This window comes from Fusarium subglutinans, assembly GCF_013396075.1.
Source record: "Fusarium subglutinans strain NRRL 66333 chromosome Unknown NRRL66333_c0000291, whole genome shotgun sequence".
NCBI lineage: Eukaryota > Fungi > Ascomycota > Sordariomycetes > Hypocreales > Nectriaceae > Fusarium > Fusarium subglutinans.
The window spans coordinates 12,441-37,993 of record NW_023502354.1 but is presented as its reverse complement, the minus strand read 5'-3'; the positions used below and the strand labels follow the sequence as shown (position 1 = coordinate 37,993).

At 46.6% G+C, this 25,553-nt stretch overlaps 10 protein-coding genes across 10 annotated transcripts; 5 read left to right on the top strand and 5 right to left on the bottom strand.

Annotated features, from left to right (window-relative positions):
* Nucleotides 1-163: 163 nt before the first annotated feature.
* FSUBG_12810 (mercuric reductase) lies at nucleotides 164-1,860 on the top strand (the record flags this gene model as incomplete). Its single annotated transcript, XM_036677636.1, has 2 exons — nucleotides 164-342; nucleotides 411-1,860. 2 exons carry the CDS (start codon nucleotides 164-166, stop codon nucleotides 1,858-1,860), a joined length of 1,629 nt encoding a protein of 542 aa, XP_036531731.1.
* Nucleotides 1,861-2,331: 471 nt separating this feature from the next.
* FSUBG_12809 (uncharacterized protein) lies at nucleotides 2,332-4,290 on the top strand (the record flags this gene model as incomplete). The annotated part of the gene is made up of 1 exon (XM_036677634.1): nucleotides 2,332-4,290. The coding sequence occupies one exon, from the start codon at nucleotides 2,332-2,334 to the stop codon at nucleotides 4,288-4,290; it is 1,959 nt and encodes a 652-aa protein (XP_036531730.1).
* A 439-nt stretch (nucleotides 4,291-4,729) lies between these two features.
* Nucleotides 4,730-6,305, bottom strand: FSUBG_12808 (major facilitator superfamily transporter; the record flags this gene model as incomplete). Its single annotated transcript, XM_036677633.1, has 3 exons — nucleotides 4,730-5,047; nucleotides 5,095-5,832; nucleotides 5,886-6,305. 3 exons carry the CDS (start codon nucleotides 6,303-6,305, stop codon nucleotides 4,730-4,732), a joined length of 1,476 nt encoding a protein of 491 aa, XP_036531729.1.
* An 854-nt stretch (nucleotides 6,306-7,159) lies between these two features.
* On the bottom strand, nucleotides 7,160-8,143 carry FSUBG_12807 (uncharacterized protein; the record flags this gene model as incomplete). Its single annotated transcript, XM_036677632.1, has 1 exon — nucleotides 7,160-8,143. The coding sequence occupies one exon, from the start codon at nucleotides 8,141-8,143 to the stop codon at nucleotides 7,160-7,162; it is 984 nt and encodes a 327-aa protein (XP_036531728.1).
* Nucleotides 8,144-8,685: 542 nt separating this feature from the next.
* FSUBG_12806 (alcohol dehydrogenase) lies at nucleotides 8,686-9,949 on the top strand (the record flags this gene model as incomplete). Its single annotated transcript, XM_036677631.1, has 4 exons — nucleotides 8,686-8,910; nucleotides 8,975-9,334; nucleotides 9,393-9,548; nucleotides 9,602-9,949. The coding sequence occupies 4 exons, from the start codon at nucleotides 8,686-8,688 to the stop codon at nucleotides 9,947-9,949; spliced, it is 1,089 nt and encodes a 362-aa protein (XP_036531727.1).
* Nucleotides 9,950-9,990: 41 nt separating this feature from the next.
* Nucleotides 9,991-11,565, bottom strand: FSUBG_12805 (C6 zinc finger domain protein; the record flags this gene model as incomplete). The annotated part of the gene is made up of 3 exons (XM_036677630.1): nucleotides 9,991-10,644; nucleotides 10,887-11,453; nucleotides 11,509-11,565. The coding sequence occupies 3 exons, from the start codon at nucleotides 11,563-11,565 to the stop codon at nucleotides 9,991-9,993; spliced, it is 1,278 nt and encodes a 425-aa protein (XP_036531726.1).
* Nucleotides 11,566-15,740: 4,175 nt separating this feature from the next.
* FSUBG_12804 (ac transposable element-derived 4) lies at nucleotides 15,741-16,978 on the bottom strand (the record flags this gene model as incomplete). Its single annotated transcript, XM_036677629.1, has 4 exons — nucleotides 15,741-15,776; nucleotides 15,832-16,233; nucleotides 16,399-16,531; nucleotides 16,611-16,978. 4 exons carry the CDS (start codon nucleotides 16,976-16,978, stop codon nucleotides 15,741-15,743), a joined length of 939 nt encoding a protein of 312 aa, XP_036531725.1.
* A 1,119-nt stretch (nucleotides 16,979-18,097) lies between these two features.
* FSUBG_12803 (amidase) lies at nucleotides 18,098-19,964 on the top strand (the record flags this gene model as incomplete). The annotated part of the gene is made up of 6 exons (XM_036677628.1): nucleotides 18,098-18,388; nucleotides 18,445-18,567; nucleotides 18,618-18,770; nucleotides 18,822-19,670; nucleotides 19,728-19,788; nucleotides 19,849-19,964. The coding sequence occupies 6 exons, from the start codon at nucleotides 18,098-18,100 to the stop codon at nucleotides 19,962-19,964; spliced, it is 1,593 nt and encodes a 530-aa protein (XP_036531724.1).
* Nucleotides 19,965-20,693: 729 nt separating this feature from the next.
* Nucleotides 20,694-22,633, bottom strand: FSUBG_12802 (Zn(II)2Cys6 transcription factor; the record flags this gene model as incomplete). The annotated part of the gene is made up of 3 exons (XM_036677627.1): nucleotides 20,694-22,409; nucleotides 22,454-22,487; nucleotides 22,536-22,633. The coding sequence occupies 3 exons, from the start codon at nucleotides 22,631-22,633 to the stop codon at nucleotides 20,694-20,696; spliced, it is 1,848 nt and encodes a 615-aa protein (XP_036531723.1).
* A 444-nt stretch (nucleotides 22,634-23,077) lies between these two features.
* FSUBG_12801 (salicylate hydroxylase) lies at nucleotides 23,078-24,648 on the top strand (the record flags this gene model as incomplete). Its single annotated transcript, XM_036677626.1, has 5 exons — nucleotides 23,078-23,117; nucleotides 23,174-23,270; nucleotides 23,344-23,563; nucleotides 23,622-23,987; nucleotides 24,034-24,648. 5 exons carry the CDS (start codon nucleotides 23,078-23,080, stop codon nucleotides 24,646-24,648), a joined length of 1,338 nt encoding a protein of 445 aa, XP_036531722.1.
* Between the last annotated feature and the right edge of the window lie 905 nt (nucleotides 24,649-25,553).

The window sequence follows — 25,553 nt, the reverse complement described above, 5'->3', positions numbered from 1 at the left end:
TTTCCGCTCAAACCACCAGATTCGTAATCAGGCCACGGAACGCTTGACGCATCAACCGGCCTGACCTCCCGTCATAGCTCAAGTAGGAGCAGAGACGGCAAGGCTAGGCTAGTATTCGTCAGCGCTCTTGAACAACTGACTGTCGTTACCCCAATGGAAGGCGATGTACGCACCAAAAAGAAACGGCGCGCGAGCAGACCAAAAGCTCGTACAGGATGTACAGCTTGCAAGTAAGGCCTGCTACCATTTTTACACTAGGCCAATAGGGGACATCCAGGGCGCTAATCCCTATGCTAGGAGCCGGCGCGTCAAATGCGATGAGACAAAACCAAAATGTGATCGGTAAGCAATCGAGGAGTGACTTGTTTAAAGTGATAGGCTTTAAAGATTATTACTCACACTTATTATAGATGTGAAGAATACGGATCATTCTGCGAGTATCAACTGCCGCGACCACAAGATGCGGCAATCAAGGTTAAAGATCGTGACAGGGACCTCATTCCTATCCAACCTCGGCACCCGTCACAGCTCATATCTAGCCCTTCAGATCCTCTTTGCTGCGACGAGGTAGAAGCCCGGTATTTTCGAATCTTCCACGAGAAGCTGGCCTTCGATTTGAGTGGCTATTTTGAAGCTCCCTTTTGGACACGGCTGATACCGCAGCAATGCCATCACAATCCGGGGATAAAGCACGCAATTCTAGCTCTCAGCGCTCTCTACAAATCGGCACTATCATCCCGGTCTCATACGGTGAACTTGAACGATGAGCATTATAGTTTTGCTTTGGTGCAGCAGAGGCAAGCCATTAGATCGCTGCGCAACGATCTGTCTAGTGGACAACCTCAGATGAGGCTTGCGCTTGTAGCGAGCCTACTCTTTTCATGCTTTGAGAGCTTTCATGGGGACTGGGAGTCTGCGACGCAGCAGGTATATAACGGGTTCAATATCTTGAAGCGTCTCAGCGAAGATGAGAGACGACAAGCGACCAATAGCCTTACTGATATTGATCTCGACGTGGGACTAACTTTGCGACGCCTCGAGCTGCAAATATTGTCATTTTTCGCCATGACCCCAACGTCGGAGCATCCCAATGACCCGAGTCATGAAGAAATTGTATTGGATCTGCCAGATCAGTTTACTACCTTCAACGAAGCTTTCGCAGCAGTAACAAAACTCGCTGTTTCCATTCTTCGACATGCCAAGATATCCGCCATAGGCGAAACTGACCCAGGTCATCGGGAATTTCTTGCACGGCAAAAGCAGCAACTCCAGGGATTAATGTATCAATGGGGCAAGGCATACGAGTCTATGTTTCTCGAAGCTTACCAGAGCACCATTGGCAGAGAATATCTTGGAGTCCTCCAAGTCCGAATATGTGCCTGGAAATGCGAAATATTGATTGCTACAAGCATGTCAGACACAGAAGCCATCTATGATGATTTCACGGCTCAATTTCAGAGGATGACACATTTTGCGCGATATGTACTCCAGAAGGATCAAAAACTTCGAGACTCGGATGGTCCGAGATTGCAGTATGGCATGGGTCTGATAATGGCGCTTTTCTTTACAGCTACGAGATGCCGGAACTACTTCGTGCGCAGAGAGGCTATCGCTATACTCCGGGAGTGGCCTTGCACCAATGGGATCTGGCACAGTTTGCAAGCGGCAAAGGTTGCCGAGTGGATAATTAACATCGAGGAGGAGCGCTGTAGTGGATTGGAGTTCGTTCCGGTAGAGTGTCGGGTTAAGCTGCAGAGTTTGACAGTGGTCTTGAAGAAGGATGTCATTGCTGTTGAATGTATGCAGTGGTCTGCTGATGGTACCTTAGAACCCCGAAAAGCAAAACTCACTTGGCCTTGATAGTTTGCACATCGGAGGAAGGAGTATCTCCAATGAGACCAGCCTAGAGCCATATATCATCTATTCTGAGGGGAAATGATGAAGAGTCTTGATATGGCTAGCCTGGAATGAATGATACAGAAGCTCAGTCGAAGTTTAGGACGCATGGGACAATAGTATTGTCATGGCTAAATCCAAACTCCACGTGAAGTTGCCGGCAGGCTTCCGTTCATTTGTACCAACCAAAAGGCATGAAGTGAACCTCTCAACTCTAATTAGAACTTCGCACAGTTTTAGAAGATTAACAGAAAACTCTACTTGACAGTTTAAGTTTATCATGCATGATGACTGTACGGAACAGCCCCTCATTTCTAACTTTACCTACAAGTATAAAATCGCCATGTCCTCCGGACGCACATTTTATTACATTCACACATTCGCAGACCTTAAGTTTCCTCTGCTGATTTAATGTCTCAGCCACAAGTCTCAACGATGGCTCGTGCCAACCTGCCCCTCATCCTCACTACAACTAACTCCATCTTGCCCAAGATCTCCTACGAAATGGAGCGACCGCGTGTCATTTCTGGGTTTAAACGGGTCGCATGGCCCGAACTTCGTCGCTTGCCTCTAACAATGTCAATGAAAAACATGCCCATGGGTATCAAGCAAGTGCGTCAGGACATTGTACGCGAAGCCCTCTCAATCATGAAGAAGCATGGTCTGCAATTTGAAGATGAGGAACAACACTGTAGTCCTGAAATGGAAATGCGAGGTTTGCCTGAGGAATCTAGCACCATACCGACCATTCTCATATTAGCACCATGGTCAACTGAGAAGCAACGTGATTGGGAGACAGCTGCACAGGAAATGGCTATGTTTTTGGCTGATCTGTCAAGGGTCTGCTCATTCAGCGAAACCGACATTCATGTGGAAATAATGGCCCTCGAACTAGTGCAGAGAACCTACTACACCAATATCGACGACCCTGTCTTTCAAAGCGCTTGGGAATGCTTGGGCAGTACTATCTTCAACCGCTTACAGTCGCTCAGAGCAACTCAAGGCCACATAACGTGCCTCTCTCTCCAGAAGTACGGGACGAACTCTCTTCGCGAAGACAACCCACCTACAGTATATATATCGGTTAGCTATGACTCTGATGAGACCCAATGGTATGAAGTAGTCACAGAGGTCAAGGAAACTCTTGATGCGGCCGGATGGAGCGATGTTCAAGTTCATATCGAGCATAACGAGGGCATGATTGGTTATTTTGACAACTATACCAGCCCAACAATAGAGCAAAGGAATCGTGGCTACAGGCTGAAGAAACGCACTGAAGATCATTATTACTCAACCGTTCATATTGGAGACGACTTCGGCGCTGCACGTTATATCCAGCGGACCGATGGGGAGCAACTGTGTCCCTCAAATGGCACTATTGGCTGTTTCGTGCAGCTAAAGACTTCCGACCCTGCGCCGACTTGGCGGACCTTCATCCTTACATCTTATCAAGCGGTCCGACCTGCCTTTGATGGCTTCACCGTGACGCCAAATGGTACAGATTCTAGCGTTACACCTCCAATAGCCAACAGCGACCTCTGGACGGTCGACTCAGTTGGGTATACACCAAATTCGTCGGCCAAGCCTACAACCTTTGAAAGCCCCTCTCGATCGAAGCATGATTTTAATATTCGCTATATTGACGGAGATGTTACTTATTTTACGGAGTATATCCAATGGTTGGAGAAAAACGATGGGCCCAGAAAGGAAGAACAACTCCAAGATTTTAGGGGGAGAGTGGCGGTTTTGAGGGATGAAAGGAAACAGAAGACCGATTTCTTCGAGGCTAACAAGCAGGCCCTTGGAAGATTGTATGCCGCATCAGGATTCAAGCGTAGGGTTGTAGGCAGAAGAATGGACTGGGCGCTGATCGAGATCGACCGGCCATGGCATGATCGTCTTCCGGGACTTGAAGAATGGGAGTCTCTCCCCGCTAGAATCACGGATACGCCTTATATGACCTATGGGATGCAACTTGAAGAGCAAACACGGTCGATTGAGGCATTGAGTGCATTTGCTTGGTCAAGCAGAAGATTGGACGTTTACAAGATTGGAACAAGCGGGGGGCCGATGGTTGGATCCCTTCTTTGCACAAACAACCTTGTCACTATAAGAGACGACCAATATATGAATCCCTCGCCAACAGAGGAGATGGCTTTTGAACCGAAACGCTACATTTATGATAGTGAGCGTGGATTCTGTGCCCCTGGGGATTCAGGGTCCGTTGTGTTTGATGAAGATGGAGGTATTGTTGGTCTTATGATTGGGGGACACCATAATAACAACTCATACAACCACGGATATGGGTATGTAACTCCTATTGAGTACGTTTTCAAAGATATTAAGGACCTTTTGGAAGGACATGTTGTCGATATTCGGATAGCAGAGCTCTGAAGGATATCCTCTTTCTATTAGCCGCTTCTTATCAATGAAGATAGAATTTTAATCCTTGGATCGAAATTTAAATTGCTATACCGTACGTGGGCCGGGTCAATGCCACCGCTTTACATATTTTTAAATGAATGATACAGAAGTTCAGTCGAAAGTATATTGTACTATCAAGTCTGATGCATAAGTACCTGGTGTTCAGACTGTCATTTCCAGGAGTCCCATTTAGCCTACAGCTATTGACCGAAAGTAAGAACTATTGCATCAGCCAAAAGTACTCTTTGTCGGTACCGCTATGCGATAGAATGCTGGAAAGGTTCCAAGCACTCAAGGAGCTATGTAGTGCCGTAGGAACGCAAACGAGAAGCGAACTCAGTATACTTGAGCTTGAAACAAATATACGGTTGTATCGACGTGGCGTGCCGATATCTGAGTCAAATACGTCTCAGATCAGGTATTTGAGAAACACCACCCATGCAGTCGCAACCATAGCAACCAAGAGGCCAAATGTCAAGGCAGTGAACCAGGGCTTCGACCTTCTGCGAGTCAAAGGATTCGCATCGCGATCCTCGATCGTGACTTCTATTACCTCACGTTGGACTCTTGTCATGGTCATGCCCTTCCCTAGAAGTTTGTAGTCGACGATGATGTACGATACACCCAACACGAAGGCCCATGCTTTGATACCAATGGCAACAAGCAGAACCTTGTAGTAACCATTATCCTGGGTCCCATCTTGTAAAACTCCAAAGACAACATCCATCTAGTGTTGTTAGTTTGGGTAATCGATTGACTAGTCCCTGAACTTACAATAGTTGAGCCTGAATTATTAAATGCTCTCCATACACCAAAGGCAGTACCAATCTTAGCTTGATCGGCTACTAAAAGGGGTATGCAGATCTGCAATGGCATAGAGTTGATGACGCCGGCTAAACTGGAGAAGACCAGAGCTGCGGTGGGATGCACGTTTGCGAAGCCCAAGAGGGAACAAGCAATGATCCACAGGATAGGGGCTGTGGCAACATAGTGAAACCGATGGCCATACTTATCTATAGCCAGGCCAAGGACTGGGCTCAGAACAATCGGGAGGATTCTCTGTGCTGTTGAGAGATAACCAGCCACTTCCTCCGTGTAACCCTTCAAGAATATGATATCGGCCGAGCTAGTGCTGAAACCACCGGCTGCGCCGCTCTGTAGCAATTGGGTAGCCGGTAGCATAAGATACGCCCAGGGCAAAGTCAGCAAGAGTTTCCACGAGAAGTTGCGCTTGGTCATAAGATGTTTCTCAGTGATTGCTACCTCACGGCCCGGAGTCAGTCTGTACTTTGTCGGAACCGCAAACCTCTCGAAGCAGACGTATGAAATGTTCATGGCCAAAGAAAGTCCACAGAAGAAAACTGGGATCCAAAAAGTCCATCCGTACCAACCTGTGCGATCTCGGATTGGGATGGCGACCATACCAGAGACAAGGCTGACAGTGCCAGAAACGGCACTCTCCAGTCCAAACGCCAAGGCAAGCCCAGAAGCGCCAAACCAGTGGTAAAAGAACTTTAAAGCAGTTAGTAAGAAATCTTTATGCTAATTGAGTATGGGCAGAATACCTTTTGAGTTGCAGAATCTAAAACTGCAATGCCAAAACCCATGAGCACATGTCCAGAAACGAGCAGTCTCCAAAGTCCAATCTGAACGCCAACGGCCGCGACAACAGATCCGATGAGGATTACACTTGTGCAGCATAAGGTGACGATGTTGGGACCCCACCAGTCCAGGATCAGGCCCCCAACAATAGGGAAGATGGTGTTGACGAAAGCGTCTGCACTGCTGATGACACCAAATTGCGTATTGTTAATACCGAGTTCTTCTCGCAGAGTATTCTTGAGTGGGCCCAAGGCTGAGCCAGTCCAGGTATGTCCTAAGGGAAGGGTGATGACGAGGAAGAGTGCAGTCCATTTGTACTTGGCTGGAATCTGCAGATGGATCGGATCTTCATGTTCAACTTCTGAGATGTTGATGTCGGTCATCACTGGCCTTTCGCCATCCGCAGTATCGTGCTTCATCAGGTTATGCTTATGCTTAATTCTGTTGGAAATAATCTAATAGTCATAAAGCCATGGTAATAATTCACATGTCGGTCTCTTATATACTACACTCTAGCAGCCAAGACCTTCATGCCTCCGAGCTCGGCTGATCAGAAAACCCACCATGTGGATAGCACTGCGCTATTTAAGCTTATCAGATGGGACTTTAAGTGGAATAAGCTTATAACCATCGAGCTTGGCAGGCTAGCAAGTGTGTTTAGGCCCATCTTGTCGGTCCAAGAGATTGTTCGAAAAGATACTATTAACCGCATCTGGCAGGAGTCAAGAGACCCTTTCCACTAAAGAACCCACCTCTTGGCCTTTGTTTTGGGTTCGCCGAATGCCAAGAGAAGCGAACCGTGCCACAAGGGATTGATAAGAAGAGATTGATAAGTGGAGTACGGGATTGAGCGGAAAGACAGTATTCTGAGTGAAATGGAACCATGTGATCGTCACCGAGTGGTTCATTCGATGTCTAATACGTGCTGCTAATCGGACCGACATGGTCGGTGCTTTCTTATAGGTGATCACCGGGTTGTTAATGGCCTTAACCTGCCCTCTTGGCATGAATTAACACTGTCAGGCTACTTGCCATAGTGCCAATCTTGTCTCACTTATTCGAGTAGGTGCAAACTCTGCTATCTACCGCCTTCGGCATCTTTGTCCCCTTTTAGTCCTCTGTAGATCAGTCAAGTTCATCACACGCGCAGCTTTTGAAAAGAGACTTAGTGGAGTATTTATTACATATAATGGTAAATCTATAGATAGTCTCGAGATATTGGTATTTCATAAAAGTCCTATGTCCGGCGCTCCAGAAATTCAATCACTGCAGCACGAGTCCTGATTGCCTCAGGGATGACTGGATCCCAGTTGAAGCCATGCCACATTCCCTCGGAAACCAGCAGCTCTACGTTGACACCAGCTTCTCTTAACTTCCAATAGAGCCGTATCGCATGACTGAGTGCAAAGTCCCGCGTCCCGACAGTTATGATAGTCGGCGGGAAAGAGTCATCATAGTCAGCGTAAATAGGCGAGTAAAGCGGATCCGTCACATCAATTCCGTTGGGGGCATAGTTCTGCGATACCATACCAGTGAGAAGACTGACAGGCATGATATCGCGCCCCAAAGAGTTGAAGACCATTGAATCACCAGCTCCACTCAGGTCGAGGGCAGGCGTGCAGAGATACATCCCAGCTGTAGGCATGGGAAGACCTTTTTGTCTCGCGACAAGAAGCATCGAGACGAGTATCTGCGCTCCTGAAGAGCATCCCATGGCGTGGATATCGCAGGGGTCAACAGGAGCGCCGCCAGGAGGGCCGTTTTGCAGGAGCTCGCGGTATACAGCAAGACATTGATCCCGAGCTTCAGGATACTTGGCCTCAGGAGATTTGGTGTAGTCGACCGAGTAGACCCAGATACCAAGTTCAACCGCCATGGTCAGTGCAGCTCTATCTCGGGGGCTGCCCATGATGAACGCTCCTCCAAAAACATTGAACAGTATCTTGTTCTGTTTCTCAGGCTTGATGATTGGCGGTTCGATTATGACAACTGCGACACCGGCAATGAGAGTCTCGGTAATCTGAAGTTTATGCTTCTCAACTAAGAGGGCTTCGCCAGGAGCTGTCTTTTCTGTAAAGCCCTGTCGGAGACCTGGGACTCGACATGGTGATGTTATGAAGGATGAGATGGTATTGGCTAGTGGTGGATGGCGAATCTTGGAGAGAAATTCGACTGCTTCAGGACTTATAGTCGCCTTCTGACCTTCAGTTAAAGAAACCATAGCGATAATGAGAGATATCAACAAGATAAACACGCAAACGAGTTGGATTTACTGGTAGACTGAGGGCTGGTGATGTTGTTGCACTTGGCCTGCCCTTGGTGACTTTATATCCTGCCTCGCAATTCTATTATCCCAGGTCGTTACATGCTGACTCATGTACTGAGTCTTAACTCCGCAATTGTAACCTCCGCCTTGTTCCACATACGACAACATCATAGCTCACCTATTGTCAGCAATGGGTTTCTTATTGTTGGTAAGCCGAAAGCCGGCGCTAAAGTTCGTGGCTTGGAGCCATATTAGGGCTAGTTCGGATCATGTAGCCTCAAACGGACTAGCTACACTCGTAAGATGCAGCCATTTTGGGGTTAGCGGGCAATGTCTTTGACCTTGGCATCCTGTCAGCTTGTGAGCGAACAGCGGATCACGGATTTATGAGTAGGGCAGGAGGTTATAAAAGGTTGATATGGCAGTCATTCAACAGAGCACAAGATAAACTAAAACAACCATCTATCTTGTTATCAGCACGTCGCTTTGCTCTCATCATGTCCTCTTCTCAGCACGGCTATGTCAAAGACCTTCTCATTCAACCCAAAGCAACACGCATGGGTTATACCAGACTTGGCCGCTCTGGCTTGAAAACATCCAAAGTCATTCTAGGAGCAATGTCTTATGGAAGAAAAGATTGGCTTAAGTGGGTTCTCGAGGAAGACGAAGCTCTCCCCCTCCTCGAACACGCCTTCAAAGCCGGCATTAACACCTGGGATACGGTAAGTCAGCCCCTGATAACTAACAATATGACGTCTCGTACAAGCCCCTGACTTCAGTTCTTAGGCTGACCTTTACTCAAATGGCGCCTCCGAAGAAATCATCGCCAAAGCCCTAGCAGTGTACAACATTCCTCGAGAGCGCGTCGTGATCATGACCAAATGCCGGTTTGCAACCAGCGCCCCGGGCGAGCCTCAACTCTCTGTCTTCGCTGCATCCATCAACGATGGAGAGATGGTGAACAGAGCTGGACTGTCGCGCAAGCACATCTTCGATGCAGTGCAAGCTAGTGTCAAGAGGCTGGGCACATATATCGACGTCCTGCAGATCCAGCGTATGGATCCCGATGTTCCACCGGAGGAGATTATGAAAGCACTCAATGATGTGGCGGAACTTGGATTGGCACGGTATATCGGAGCAAGTTCTGTAAGTCAAACACGGCCATGTTCGTTTTATCCTTTGTGGCTGACAGAGAAGATAAAAGATGCCTGCTTGGGAGTTCCAAGCCCTGCAAAATGTGGCCGAGCGAAACGGTTGGCACAAGTTCATTTCCATGCAGAATTACTATAACCTTCTTTACCGAGAGGAGGAGCGAGAGATGATGCCATACTGCAAAGACACAGGAGTTGGATGCATTCCTGTAAGTCCAAGCCTTAGACACTTGCCATGCCGTCTTGCTCATATGGGTTCTAGTGGTCTCCCAACGCACGCGGTGTCCTCGCTCGTCCCTGGAACGGCCTTGACGAAAGCACTTCTTTGCGAACACAGCATGACCAAACACTAAGTCGACTCTACGATCGAGAAAACGAAGCAGACAAGGCAACTGTTGACATAGTTGAAGAGGTGGCTAAGGCGAGAGGGCTTCCCATGGCGGTAATTGCAATAGCATGGTGTCTACATAAGGGAGTCAATCCGATTATCGGCCTGAATAGCAAGGAGCGTATTGATGAAGCGGTATTGGCTGCTAACATCACGTTGACGAATGATGAAGTCGCAAAGCTTGAGTCAGTTTATCGGCCGAAGGCCATTACTGGGTATTAAAGGGTTATAAACGCTGCTATTACATAGGATATATAGATAGTCTAAGAGAACAGTGGTTGGATCATCGTTGCCTCCATTATTGCATCGAATTTATCCATCCATTTCTTAGTCCATTGATGATAGTGGCGAGGTAACACCGAGTGAGCAATAGGTAGCGCAAGTTTCATGGTTTGCGTGCCGCAGTATCCAGTGTGCAGACAGTAATCCACAGACATACAAATTGCGGCTGCGAGGCCCTGGGTGTCCGAGGCCTCTCCATCAGAGACATCCAAAAGAGCGACTGATCGATTGAGAATTATCAGATACGCACAATATGCAACAATGATAGTGGCTGACATGACATCGTGATATTTGTAATTTGAAGGGAACGGGTAGCCATCCGATACAGGAGAGATAGCCTGAGGCTCTCTCAAATTACTATCGCGAGTTGCATAATCTCGATACCATTGCCGCATGTCTTGCCGAAGCTGTTGTGCCGTTGAAAGTAGAGAATTGAGTGTCTCATCAGAGGCATCCCTGTTACAGAGACTCATCCTACTCTGTAGCCCTGGAATAAGTGCAAAGTAGCCGAAGATCCGATGGTACATGTCAGGTGACGCCGGCAACAGCGGAAACTCGATCAAGCCATCTGGGATATTCTGCCAACTTTCGGACTCCAGAATGCACGGCTGCCCGGAGGTCAAGGCTTCGGAGATCTGAGAACGTGTCAGTATTTACACCGTATAATGGAGAAGATAAACTGACAATTGCTCCGCGACATGCAAGAAACATCGAGTACTCGAACGAAGACTCGTAACACCGCTAAGCACCCCGAAGCTGCATTAGTCGAGCGGCTCCCCCAGCATGTCTAATCCACGCATAACCGACATTGACAAAGGTCTTCATGTTCTTCAGTCAGCACAAGAGTCAGAAGACCAGATGGAGTATTGTAGCATACCTCGAAATGTCCTAGAAGGACTGTCGCACACAGAACATTTGCGCTAAGCTGGTCTTTCGCATCATCAAGAGCCAAAGCCAGACTTCTCACTGCGCATAGGTATGAGGTCTCTGCATTTCGCAGTGCGATGGGATCTCCATATAGCTTTGCGAAGTATGACCAAGCTACTGACAACGCAGCATGGTCCAGAACTATGCTGCTGCCCAAGCGAGGTGGAATATGCCATAACCAGCTACCGAGAAATGAGATTTGCGCTGTGGCGGAGGCAAGAGGAAACATGGCTGACACGAAGGACGAGAGGATTTGGTCGCGCTCCGCCTTGAAGCTGCTTGGTTGGCCCAGCCTAATATCGGGGCTCGTTTCTCGGTGACGAAGCAGATCTCTATTATGTCGACTGAGGCCTTTAGATGCCTTTTCTGATGTTGGTTTGGTAGTAGGGGCATGAGATTTGCCTCTTGTGCGTCGGATTTTGGGCCCCTCGTCGACAAACTTCATCTCACGGACATAGCCGGGACAAGTCCGTCCGCCTCTTCGACACTGAGCACAGCTCGGCCTTTCTTCATCACACTGACGCTGCACTTAGTACTCGCTACGCAAAAGCACGACTGGGGTTTATTTGTACCTTGACGCTTCGCTGGATACACAGGCGACATCCTTTACTTGTCGGTACACCGACCATTGTGATTGTTGAGCGCTGTTGGTTCAAATCATGTCATCTTTTACATTGGCAATCATCAAGTCTGACATCTAACCTGGCGCGCTGCCTCGCTTATCTTATCAGCCCCGGGTGCCGATAGCGGCCAGTTACCCGGTACCTCTAAGTTCTATCTGCTAATTTAAGCCAATAATGCCTATAGTGAGATGAGGACGGGCGCTATAATAGAAACAGACGGTAGATAGAAAGATGGGTTATCAATTGCGGCTATATTTCATTTTCCTATAGTCAGCATCGTCTTGATCTAAAATCACTTTACAACGCCTACCGTAGTTAGAGTTCTGAAATAGGTGAGGAAATATCTTTCAACACGCTGGCCTGTGGCTGGATTCTACAAACACGAAAGACTAAACATCAGCGGCAGTTTTGGGTGGATTGATTGTTGTCAAAGAGATTTTTTGTCTCGCTCGAACGTACAATATAATACCCAGCCCGCACTTTGGCATCGTTGCCTAGGTAGCGGCTGATATCAGCTGTGATAACCTCCAAAGCAATACCGTCACCTGGTATGAAGTACTCGTTCACTTGGCTCCTAGCTGATCTAGAAGGAGGCTTAGAAGGAACTTGGGTGTTGGAATTGTTCAATGGGCCGACCTCCGGATACCATGGAAGAGCAGGCTGTACATTAGGCGCCCCTTCAATAACCCTTCCAATATGGTTAGCAGGTATCTTCAATGATACAAAGTAAGGCAACTTGATCCTTATCGGAGTTCCAATGACCCAGTAACACCCTGGAACATGCTGCAGCAGAAGCAGAAGCAAATTGCTGCCATTCCTTGTTTTTATGACTATCCGCATAGTCACAAACACCCTTAATAAGAATACAAGGGAATATATCCCAGACACCAGCACTCTCCATCTCGAACCCTATTGCATTTCGATTTTTAGTGAGCCGATCCCGAACTTCCCCGGTTTTTATAACAGAGTTTCCAGATGCGAATATCCCAAAATGAACATTTGGTGCAGGAAACGGCTGGCGGTTGACTGCTAAGCGAGGCCTTGATAGTTGCTCTCGGGTATTGCATCGAAGATCATAGCAGCTCAATACAGTGGCCGCAGCGCACACCGGGTCTGATTCTGAGCGACATGTAGCGCAAATGGCACATCTCGATTGCTCACGATGTTTGTGTCGATAATTTGCTGGGAAGAGGATGTCCTTTGAACTTCCTGGGTATTGTAGTGCTGTGTTTGAGCCTTGATGTAACTGGTAGAGGATGTAAAGTACGCGTTCGTCCGTGTTTTGCGTGACTTAAAGCACCTATAGGTTAATACCTTTACTTACTGAAGAACTTAGCTTAGAATTAATATTACCCTTAGTATAGCTACTTTTATTATTACTAAGGCTATTTCTATTTTAAACTACCTTTTTAAACTTACTAGTACTATTTACCTTATTTTTTTTAGTCTAATATTTCTTACTTTTCTCTAGATATATAAATTTAAAAAGTATAAGACTAGAACTACTATATAAAAGGTTAAGTATAGTTTCTATATACTTATTATAATATTTAGATTCTTTATAATAATTGCTAGTTTATAAGTACTAAACTTTACTATATATTACTGTTTTCTTTTACGGTCTGACTTATTTATTTAGTTATTTAGTTATTATTCTGATTAAGGAGGCATTTAATACAGGTACTATTGCCAAGGTTTTTAATTACGCCGATAACTCTGGTTTTGTTTAGTGCAAGTAAAAACGGCTACTTTGAAGTTGTTTTATCTACATTAGCGAGGATATGAACCAGTATTGTGTATTTATAAGTGCCATAATAACAAAGACATGTGACGTACGGACGATGGCTCCCACGAAATAATATTCCTATCAATCCTGCCAGAACTCGCGTCAAATTACTGGGTCTGCCTGTGGTCACCATCAATCTAGGGCAAACGGTGCTTACTTGAGAGAACGTTATCTAACGCGATACGACGAAAGTGACTCCTGTATAATGCTGCTGTGTAAGGGCAGACATAATCAACACTCGACGGACGCTATGGCTTTGAGGCACTGTAGGGAAACTCATTTAGTTTGTTTACAATCTGTTGAAGATTTATTTCTAATTAATTTCTACGGCAATCTTCCTAAGCCCGCAATTAACACATGGCTGTAAAGCAGTGCCCTTTTCCTTTTCTAATAGTAATGTGCTCTTGTAGTTAACGTCTCCTTTGCAGAGTGTTACCTTGTAAATACTATAAGCTTTAAACTTGTACAAGTAAAGTACGTCGAAGCTAGCTTTGTTGAGTACGTTGAGGAGGATCCTGTCGGAGGGAATAGTTATTATCTTGTGCCTGTTGGTCTTAGGCTCTTGAACCTTTACCTCGAATGGGTCGCCCAGGTTGTCACTACTACTACCGAAATATTCGAAGTGAACAATGTGTTCTGGGTATCCTAGCTTGGAAGTAATGCGCTGATATTCCTTTGTTATACCCCCAGGCCTATATGAGAAGATACGGGCAGGGAAGGTCTTGTCTTTAACCCTGGGCTGCGGTATGACCTCTGAGATGTTGAGTCTCTGACCTTCAGACTTGGCATATATTGTTGTATTGTTTCTTGGAAGTTTGTGGAGGAATGGGGCGTCGTTAGAGCTTGGTATAGCCTAGTAAAGATAGTATGGTTATTCTTTGGCTTTCTACTTATAGATTAAGGGAAGGAAAGTAGTAATTTTAATACCTTTAACGATAAGAATATGTTCTAGCTCCGGATTAGCCTTCTTATTATTTTCCTTTATACCTAAGTTATTTCCTAGTAATATCTAGATCTTATTACTAGTCTTTATCTATTTATAGATATAAGATAAACTATTATAGAAGTTATAATCTAAAGATATACCTAGACTAAATGTATTTAAATTACTATTAATAATTAAATATAAATATTTAAACTTATTTTCTGGCTTAAAAACAATCTATATAAACCTATAATAATTTAACTTAAGGTTTTATAGTTTTAAATTATCCTTTAACTTAAATATAAGCTTTCTAATACAGGAGGTAATAAGCTAGGCTTTAACTAGTATATATATCTTATTAAGGCTTAAATAAAATAGCCAATAAATTCACTATAAGTAGTAGGATATACTATAGTAATAGAAAAGAAGGAGGAGAAGGTATTAAGAGAGTAGAAAGTTATAACTACCGAATAGTAAGGCATAGAGTAAGATTTATAAGATAAAAGTAAGTCCGTTAAATAGAACGAATTTTTCCAAATTTAATAATATATATTATATAATCAAGAAGTTAATAAGTCTGTAACTAAAAAGGGAGTTCCCTAAGTAAGAAGTCCTGGGGTTTATATAGACATTCCAAAGAGCAGGCATTAAAATTCCTAAAGAGGGGTAAACCCAATGGTAACAAAATAACTATCATAAAAACCGCCAAAATTCAGAGAAAAATAAGATATACTTTTTACCCAATTTAGAAGGCGCTAGCCTTTAGTAGGCTTATAAAGCTTAAATAAGAAAGTAAGGTTTCTCATAGTATATCGTAAATCATCCAACTAAGGGGTAAAATCTTATATACGTAATCCTTATTATATAATCATCACGTAACCCAGTTCACGTAACTTTCTAACTAATATTCCCTTAGTAGGAAATATTTAAAGTTTTATAGGAAAAAACTTTAATATGTAGAACTTACTTAATTCTCCACATTTTACTTAGGTAAGCATACCAATCAAAAGCCCTGATTTTTCTCATTATTTTGGTATATATTTTGCCCTGATTAGTCATCTGGATTATAATATATTCCTTAGTTATATAATAAGACCTTTATATAAAATTAGGTCTTAACATATCTTTAGCAAGTTCTTTAACTTTTCTTATCTAATTTCTATCTATATTTCTAATATTAGTAGTTAAATATACTCTGCTAATAGCTAAAGGGAAACATTCCTTACGTTTAGTATCCTCTAGATATTAGGAACTAACCACTTAGGATATAGTCTTTTATCGGTCAACGTGGTTCATTTCATCGTTATAATCAGCAGCAACCATAGGGATAGGCATTACTTTGAAGGCATCACTACCAAAGATCCGCTCTATCTCCTGTGATTCCGACTTCGTAGCCTTCTTCGCTGGCGATTTCCTCTTTTCAAGTGTGCGGTCGTTATCTGCAACGGCGTACACAGTTGAAAGGAAGAGCTAAATGCCGCTATCTTTCCAGCCGATTTGAATGACCTAGAAGGGACAAATTAGTAAGTGAAATGCGTAGAAATCCGTCTACAGCCCGTACCTTCTTATCCTTTGTAGGGATAGCACGCACCTCGTTGTACTGAAGGGCAGGGCCTTTGCCTGCCTTTTTTCCCTCTTTGGCATCTTTCAGCTCCTTGCTGACGCCGTAGTTAGGGCGCGCTGTGCCTGTGGCTCCGCAGCCGGCTTCACGAAGGGCACGGAAGAGATTTGGCGAGGAGAAGAGGTTATCTGTGAAGACGTGATATGTCATCTTTGGCAGCATATTACATAGGTGAATAAAGACACTCTGTGTATTACTCAGGGCAACCGTAGTCTCCAGCTTTCCCTGCTTCCCCTTTGGCTCGTGCGGTGGGGGCAGCTTGACGATAACTGCTTTGTACGGTGTTGCTTTCACATGCCAAAGCCAACGCATAAAGGAGCCGTGTTGAGCAACGACCCAAATCTTGAACCCTGTAGGCGTAGGTTTATTCTTGACGACCGTTGTCTCTTTGGATCTGCCTTTAAATGGGACCATACACTCATCTATAGTGATATTAGTCCCAGGAAGAAAGAGCTCTGACGAGACTTGCTATATATATCAAGACCACGGCTCGGCCGCTTGGAATACCTTCGGAAGATCCATCTCATCGCTCACATCGAGCTGTGTGTGGTCGAAAGTGCGGATGAAGCGTGTAATAAGAAGGAACTTATTTAACGGCATAAATTTGGTGATAGGGTGCAAAGGGACTTGAGCCCCTAGTCTAGGGGCCTTTCAGTGACTTTTGACTGAAGATTCCCTATGAATTCATAAGTAAATCATCACACCGAGCCACAACATACGTTGTTGCGGTGAAGATGCCCTCCCATTTGAGTATCCTTGACCAGGGCTTTAGGGGTGTATTCCAGTTGTCAATAACGCCGTTTTCGATGAGATGAGTGACCCAGGCGTTAATGTATTTAATCCAGCTCTGGATAAGGGAAATAGGTACGAAAAGCTGGGATAATTGGAGTGGTGTTGGCGGTCGCATATTAATGTAAAAGTCACGATTTCCTACATTGAAAGGAGTGAAGCTATCGCCGGCCTCTTCGGGCAGAAAATCAGGTACCCCGGTGGGGTCATCAGCTGCACGCTGTAAGTGCGTGTGGAAGCTGCGGTCATCTATTTCACAGATATCTTGTGCTCCAGCTAGAGTAGCTTGGGAAGTCATAGTTTCAATCGGGACTCAATTTCATTAATTTAGGTGGTCTTTTGTAAAAAAAAAAGCGTCGCAAGGGGAACCCTTTGTACCCCGCCTGTACGAGAGTGACTACCTAAGGGACGTGGGGCTCGTGACCTCGTGAAGGCTTGTGGCACTCAAAGAGATAATTCCCAAGATTCTTCCATATGTTCTGATAGAGTTAAGGCGAGGCGCGCAGCTTTCTTCAGATATTGGTCAGTTTCAACACTACGTAGCGCTTCTCTTTTTGACCAGTTAAGAAAAGACATCGTCTTGATTATAGCAAGGTAATAGTTAAATACTAAGTTTCCACTCTTACAGAATTCCAGTGAGATTGGTATAGAAAACAAGCTGGAAAGCTTATCTTGGTAATTATGTGAGGATTTAGTATGTTGCTGGAAACATGTTTTAATAAGTGTTATTTACAGTTGAATGTGACCAAGAGCTGCCGCATACCGCGCGCTTTACCTCTAGTGAGTAAATTCCCCATCACTGAGAGGTTCAACCAAGAGAGACACAGTTTGCAGAAGTGATGTGCTTTGCCGAAAAGACTAGAGTTTCCATCACGTGCCAAGTCGGGATTGCTTTCGGGGTAAGTCAGGCTAGAAACACAGTGGCTAGCAGAAAGTAACACAGATTAAATGACTGGTCGGTATTTTAGAGGCGATCAATATCAGAGATAAGGCGCAACGATGCAACGGGACACGGCGGCACAGATAGGAGTAATCCCGGCGCATCTAGTACTACGAACTGCACGAGTGCTTTGGGACCCTTGATCTTGGGTTCTAAACGCGGGGTTGATGTGGGGTGCTATCTAGCTTCCGACCTTGCCCCGAAAACCTTCTCTACGTACACAAAAATGGACTAGACATGGATAATGGCGGATGACACACGGATAGCAGATAAGGGATATTCAGATAGTGCCAACGGCGAGAAAGGCAGGCAGGAGCTTAATTCTTATTGTCTCCTCGATCTGTTGCTTCCGAGCTACGGCTACGCGATATATAACCAGCGACAGATTCAAACTTATTAGACGGAAGAACAAGCTACTCATACCATTGGCTAGGCCAAAATCTTTTGTATAAGATCCCTCACCCTTACACAGTCACAATGGCTGAAGTCAATTGGCAACAACTCATCAACCAGAAGAGAGCAACAAGAGAGGCCCTCATTCCTGAACAATGGCTCTTACCAGCTACCATCACGAGCAAAGTGACCCCACAGAGCACGGCCAGCGCATTTGAGCTGCTCAGTGAAGCTGGGCTTCTCACTGAGCGGGAGATAGACATAACAGAGAAGTATACTGCTGTCAGTCTAACAGCCAAGATCGCCACGGGTGAGCTTTCGTCATACGATGTTGCCACGGCGTTCTGTAAGCGAGCAGCAATCGTACATCAATTGGTATGAAACCCGATACAGAGCAAGACCGGTTCAAGCTGACTTTACGTGTCTGTCAGACAAACTCTCTCACGGAGATCTTCTTTGACAAGGCGCTTGAGCGTGCGCGATGGCTTGATGAATACTTGTCAAAGGAAGGAAAAACAGTTGGACCCTTGCACGGTCTGCCTATAACTTTGAAGGTGCGTATGGAGGAACCAGCTGCTAAGTACCTCAGCTAATCTTTGAACAGGACATGATTCATGTCAAGGGACAGTATTCTACGATGGGTTTCGTCGGTCATCTCAGACATCCGCCTGCAGATGAGAATGCCGTGATTGCTGATATGCTCGAGGCTGCAGGCGCAGTATTTTACTGTAAGACCAATGTGCCCCAGACACTCTTTGTAAGTAGTACCCGCATTCCCTATCACAAAGTCTAACTGGGCATCCGGTAGGTCTGCGAGAGTTTCAACAATGTGTTTGGACGTACCTTGAACCCTTATAAGCTGTGCCTCTCGCCCGGTGGCAGCAGTTCGGGCGAAGCAGCACAGCTAGGTCTCTGCGGATCCATCATGGGTGTTGGATCAGATATCGCTGGCTCAGTACGAGTTCCTGCGATGTTCACGGGAGTATACGGGTTCCGACCTACAGTCAACCGTCTGCCGTGGTCAAAGCAGGCAGAACTCGCGTTGAAGGGATGGCAGGGCGTCCAACCGACCCTTGGTCCGATGGCGCGCACAGCACAGGATCTTACCCTCTTCATGAAGACTATCATTCAAGCTGAGCCTTGGCGCTACGATTCCACAGCACTCGCTATACCGTGGCACGATGCACCTAGGAAGGACAAGCTGACTATTGGTGTATGGTCGCAAGATCCTCATTTTCCCGTCTTTCCGCCTATTGCGAGGACCATGGCCTCAGCAGTTGGTCGGCTCAGAGCTGCAGGCCATACAATCAAGATCATCGAGGCTCCGCCGACGATGAAGGCAATGAAAATCGCCATGCGTTGGTTCGCACTCGACCAAGTGAACCTACCGTTGAAGTTTGTCCAAGATGGCGCCGAGAGCCCGATAGCAGACTTGGATGCCATGGACCCAGGGAAATTCTTAGACCCGGGATATGTCGCGGACCTGGGTGAGAATATCAAAATCAGCGCCGATATCCATGATTATCGAGAAGAATGGGCCAAAATCTGGCGCGAGGCGGGCATTGACGTTTTGCTTTGCCCGGCCAGTCGTGGTTCGGCTGTTCCACACGGAGAGTTTGGTCCACTGATGTACACGATACCGTGGAATTTACTCGATGTGAGTTTCCCCTTTCTTTGACATTGTTAAAGTGAACAGCTACTTACTAGCCACCAGTTTCCCAGCAGTGTCGTCCCGTTCGGTAAGGCCGACAAGACGCTTGACTCTAAAGACGGATGTGAGTTGATGACCCCGACTAGAATCACCAGTATTACCTGCGTACTAATAATTTCTCTAGATGATGCGACTGTCGTTGATGGCGCACCAACGGGCTTCCAACTGGTTGGATGGCGGTTCCAGGATGAGCAGACGCTAATGGCTACTGAGGTTATCGCAGACACATTGAAGGCCTGATTTCGATTGCAGCGAAGCTTGACCTTCACCAAGCCAGTCTTGAATGATAGACAAGAGTATATTTGCACACCATGTTCTCTCCGTAATCATTTGTGATACCTGTTCAATTAGGGAGAAAGAACTGTTTACAGCCTGGAAATGGACCAACAAAAAACAAAGCAACCCCGCAACTCCATGCTCCCCATTTGCCCAAACATATTGATCTGTTCTACATTGCCCAAAATGAATTTTCCCAATCTGTATTCCTGGCAGTAGCTGCTTCAACTGATGATCTATCCAAGCCCTCAAACAGCGCTGGGTCGTAGATTTGCGATGAATAGGCCTGAAACATCTCCATATCCCCCATACCAAGATGCATCATTGTTTCCAGTTGTTTTGCAGCCAAAGAAGACGGCGGCTGATGAGCCGATGAGTCACCAGACTCTGCATTTTGAACCGTGACAATTGCATCTGCATGTCTTGTCAGGCCTTTGGTGCGTGGGAAGTGACTAAGTGGGTGAGTTCACGTACCTTGGGCTGTACACACTTCCAACATGTTGTTGATATACCTGGAACAGCTATATACCAGACTGTTGTCGTGATCCAATAACTGGAAAATGGTCTCGACTTGTCCTAGGAGTGATTTACACATTGCCAAAGCCGTCTCATCTGCTGCAGCACCCTGTCCATGCTGCGCCCAGAGTATCCGGCCAAGAACGACCAACGAGGCTGTGAAGACTGCTGATGGCGTTAGTGACTAAAAGGTTCTCGTAAGGTAATGCCGTACTGACCGTAGTGGAGTGTAAAATAGGCAACTCCGAGGTTGTTGCTCCCTGATGGGTCGGCCTTTAATATGGTATGTACGAGCTCGATAGTATGTTGTGCCGAGCGTAAGGATTGGTGAGCCTCTCCCATCGCAAGCTGGATAATATAGGAGGAGTTTTCATTAGACACAGAGTTGCCACCGAGAAAAAGGTGTCGAATGGTGCTGCAGAGAAGTGGCCTGTGAATCAGCATATTGATATTGTGGTACCTCAGTGTCAGAATCACCCTAAGACGATTTACGGAGCTATTTTCAGACAGTACTTTTGCTTTGGGCTCGCATAGTCGCAGGTACGGGGGCAGACTTGCAGACCATGCACGGAGTTCCTTTCTCAGCTGGCCTGAAGCCTGTAGAGACATCATATCATCCGGCTCTGGCTCGGCAGTATGGACATTGCCGCCGTATTGCTGTCTCAGAGAGCCGTTCATGATTTGATGCAGTCGGAATGAAACCGCGAGGAAATCGCCAGGAATGTCAACGCCCGTGCCAGCGCTATCTGGAGTTGGCATAGCAAGCTCAGAGGATGGTGATGGCTGGTCCAGCATGTACTCATCCGGAATGATAGCTGGCCGTCCAAAAGCAACACTTAGAACCTTGTCCATGCAGTATATCACAACCCATGTTCGTCGACTATACTCGGCCTGCAATTCATCAATGCCTTCGCGGGCCTGGGCACTGTGAAGACCTAACGCCATGGCTGAGCGAACGGCAAGTCCGAGAATATTCCACGCTTGCACTGAGCGCTGAGCACCCTGGCAATGAATGACGACTAGGACGAGATACTGGACGATCTCGATGCTGATGACTTGCTTTGATAATTCACTACAAAGAGCTGTGGCTCTGTTGAAGAAGATATTAGACCTCTCTTGCCGTTCCCGCGCTGATGGTATTGCATCCTGGTCTGCACTGGCTATCGTGGCAAAGATGACATTGAGGGTGCCTAAGAAGGTCCTGCGGACTCTGGTCCAATTACTTGCTTTGCAGGTTGTATATGTCTTTCTCATCGATTCTTCATGGATGAAAGGAAAGACTGTGCCGGCGGTTTTGAAGTAAACATCAAGCATGCGATCCATCTCTTGAGCTGGAGGAAGAGTAGTCATTGCTTTTGGACCTGTGTCTGGTGATGCCGCAACTGGGTTCGTGTAAGACCGAGAGGCTTTTGCAAGGTTGGTTTCGCTGAGTTCATGTTGTTGGCCCACTGTCGCTCCCTGTCGCCGGGCAGGATTACGAATGTGATTGACAGCTTTGAGAAGAAGTCGGGTGAAGTTGATGTTCGAGGAGCCACCAAAGAATGCCGAGGTGTGCTCTTCCACAAAGGTCATAGCCATTCCATTCGTGGTAGCATCTTCATCCTGAGGCTCTTCAAGGCCCGTTGCATGCGGGTGGCTACCATCGTTGGTCTCTTCTTCAAGAGCTGATGATAACGGTGCAGGTGGTGAGGGAATGCGGGGAAGACGAGATTGAGCAGCAGCAGCAGCAGTAACAGTAGCGTTGCCAGTAGCAGTAGCACAGGCAGACAGATGGCCTTCGAAGAAATAATTGAGTCGGTGGACTACCTGCTCGACATTGTAGACACGTGATTCTAGATCTGATATATACTGCTTACGAACGATCACGTTGGCAGCCGAGTCGCCAGGCTCGTACTGGCAGTCCAGCGTAAGAGAAACACATGATGAGCACGACGGACGCGTGCCATCACATCTAGCACGTCAGCGAGGGCACTGGTTGACTACAGAGGGAGGCAATGGCAAATGAGAGCTGCCCCATACCTGGATTTGCGCAGACGACAAGCATTGCATGCAAGAGCGATGCGGCGTCGTTTGGCAGTAGAGGTGTCTGAGCCGTTCTCGACTGATGGTGGTGCCATACTGTCTGTCTGTCAGGCCTTCTTCTCTCATGGGGTCCGGATGGCGGGGAGAGGATGGGAAATGGAGAATGGGAACAGCGGCAATTTTCGGTTGGGGGGGGTCCAAGAATTAGAACAAAATGTGGGGAGAGGCGTCGGCTTGTCTTGTCTCAATGGAGGGTATGCTTGCAGCCCACCGGCAACTCCGGAACTGCTTGGAGATAGTGATAATACTTGCGATCCAATCATGACCCTGCGATAAGACGCCAGGAAGCCCAGTCCGGAAGACCATCCTCGCACGCCCCGGGGGTCATAGTTACCCGATATAGCCCCGTCGTCGACAAGGCCCAGGTTATTCTATGCTTCACTGATTGATTGATCCTTCAACAGTTGGTATAAGGATCAATCTTGAGCATCGGACCTCTCAATAGAATGCGCCCTCACAGATAACAGCATATCAACAACATGACAATCCAGTCCAACGAATTCAATGTCGCCATTGTCGGTACGTAGGGACCAATCTTCCAGTACACTTGTCACCTCTAACCTTGTGCCTAATAGGCGCCGGCGTCGCTGGCCTTGCGCTTGCAATGGCACTGCACAGAAAGGGAGTGCCCTTTACCATCTACGAGGAAGCAAAGGAATACTCCGTTGTAGGGTGAGTTGCCCTGGGGATTATTCCGTAATTGTACATACATCCCGGGAGAGCTCCGCTGACAGCAACGTCACAGTGCCGGTATCGGATTCGGTCCAAATGGTATGCAAGCCTTGGATCTGATGGAGCCAGGCTTCCGCCCTCTCTACGAAGGCTTGTGTGTTGGAAATAAGTCTGCCGATGCCGAATGGGTCTTCTTCGAGGGATACCTACTCGAGCCTGGTCTCGGTGACAACAAGCCTTGGGCTGGCAACCTCAAGTCGGCATGGGGCCATCAGGACTACGTTCGCAAGTCTGTAGGGTTCACCTTGATCCTAATCGAGATGCCATCATGGTTTGCTAACTATCGCACAGGCCCACCGGAAGGAATTGCTAGACATAATGACAAGCTTCATTCCCATCGATAGCGTCAAGTTCAACAAGAAGCTCGTCTCCATTAAAGAGTACACAGATAGAGTCATGTTGGAGTTTGCGGACGGTGAGATTGCTACACACAGCATCCTGGCTGGCTCCGATGGTATTGCAAGTATTGTGCGAGAGTATCTCCTCAGGCCAACCCATCCCGAGGAAGCACTTCCGGTGTACTCTGGTGCTCACTGCTACCGAGCCGTCATCCCGATGGACGAGGCATATGAGATTATGGGCGAAAAGACCGATGTCGCAAAGATCTACTTTGGTCATAACAGAGGAGCGGTCTCGTACAGAATCACTGGAGGCAAAGTAAGTCATGCTTCGTAATAACTGCACCAGAGTACATGCTGATTAGATCATCTCTGCGCAGGAGCTCAACTTCCTTCTCATCAAGGCTACACCAAACGAACCATGGCCTTATCCAGGTAGGGTCACCAAGCAAATCACACAGGAGGAGATGCTAGCCGACTTTGATGGCGACAACATTGATGATCGATTCCGAAGACTCGTAGCCAAGGCAAAGCCAGTCAAATGGGGTCTATTCCATCACGCCAAGACTTCAACCTATTACAAAGACAGGGTCTGTATCCTTGGAGACAGCGCCCACGCCTCGATGCCATTCCAAGCAGCTGGTGCAGCTCAGGGTGTCGAAGATGCGCTCGTGCTAGCCTACATCCTCGAAGAGCTTATGAAGAGCCCTACTCGAGGTTCAGAGCAACTTAAGGAGATCAATGCCGGTCTTGCGGCATATGATGCTGTCAGGAGACCTCGGGCGCAAAAACAGCTTGATCGTGCGTTTGAGGTCGGCAAGATGATTTATTTCCAGCATCCAGAGTGTGGAGACGACATGACCAAGATTCTGCACAAGTTGCAGAATGGTTGGCTGGACTGGCTATGGTTCCCCGACTTGAAGGCCGATGTTGAGACAGCTTTGTCACAAATGCGGAACGACGTGCAGAAGAAAGCATAATTGTGGAGAGATAGCAATTGATATTGTTTATTTATTATTTATATTATATAGTTCAGCATCAGTATTCGATTTTTGTCCTTGAATCAGAACGTGACGCGGGGTGCTACAGCAATAGGTGTATGCCGATTGGGACTCTCCTATACCGTCTCACTCTGAGTGATTCAGGCCAAGTTCATCATGGGTCTCATTGTGAATGTTATCGAGTTCTAATTGGTGGCGAGGCCCTCCTCTCTCTAGATCAAGTTGGACATTGTTCTACGACCAAAATCACTTCTACGCGCAAGATGAAAGCACCCTACATCAGAAAGTTCATATGTCATCGACGTAAGTACGGTAGTTCTTCTAGTACCAAGACTAATGCTCCTTACGCCAAAGTACATGTTTACCCTTCTTCCGCTCTTCTCCGCATCGTCTTATAATACTTGTAGCTCGTTCTGTGTCAACCGGACGGAGCAAAGACCCCGAAACACAACGCTTATCATGGCCATCAAAAGTAGGATCCGAATTCTGCATATATGATTCCATAAGGATTAGTACGGATGCACATGGAGTGAGAACTAAGTAGCCTTAGTTAATGTACAAGCAGCGCAGCATGGTAGAATAGGCTGGAGCATCCTCTTGGGAATGCAATGTTATCGAGTTATCTTGGAGAGACCCGGTTCTTATCATTAACCCAATAGTTCTTATTAGCCCTGTCTTTTCCGGCCGGCCTACCCGCACGATCCGCGGTTGCTGACCTTAGTGGTAGCTTTGGGTGCCTATGGGTCTATCTTTGTTCTGCTTATCATCTTGACAGCCATTCTTGGCACAACAGGGCTCGCTTACTATGCTCAGATGGATGCCAGACTGTGACGGGGAAAGCCAGGAATGGCAGGAAGGGGATTCAAGATGGGCTTATTTTATCG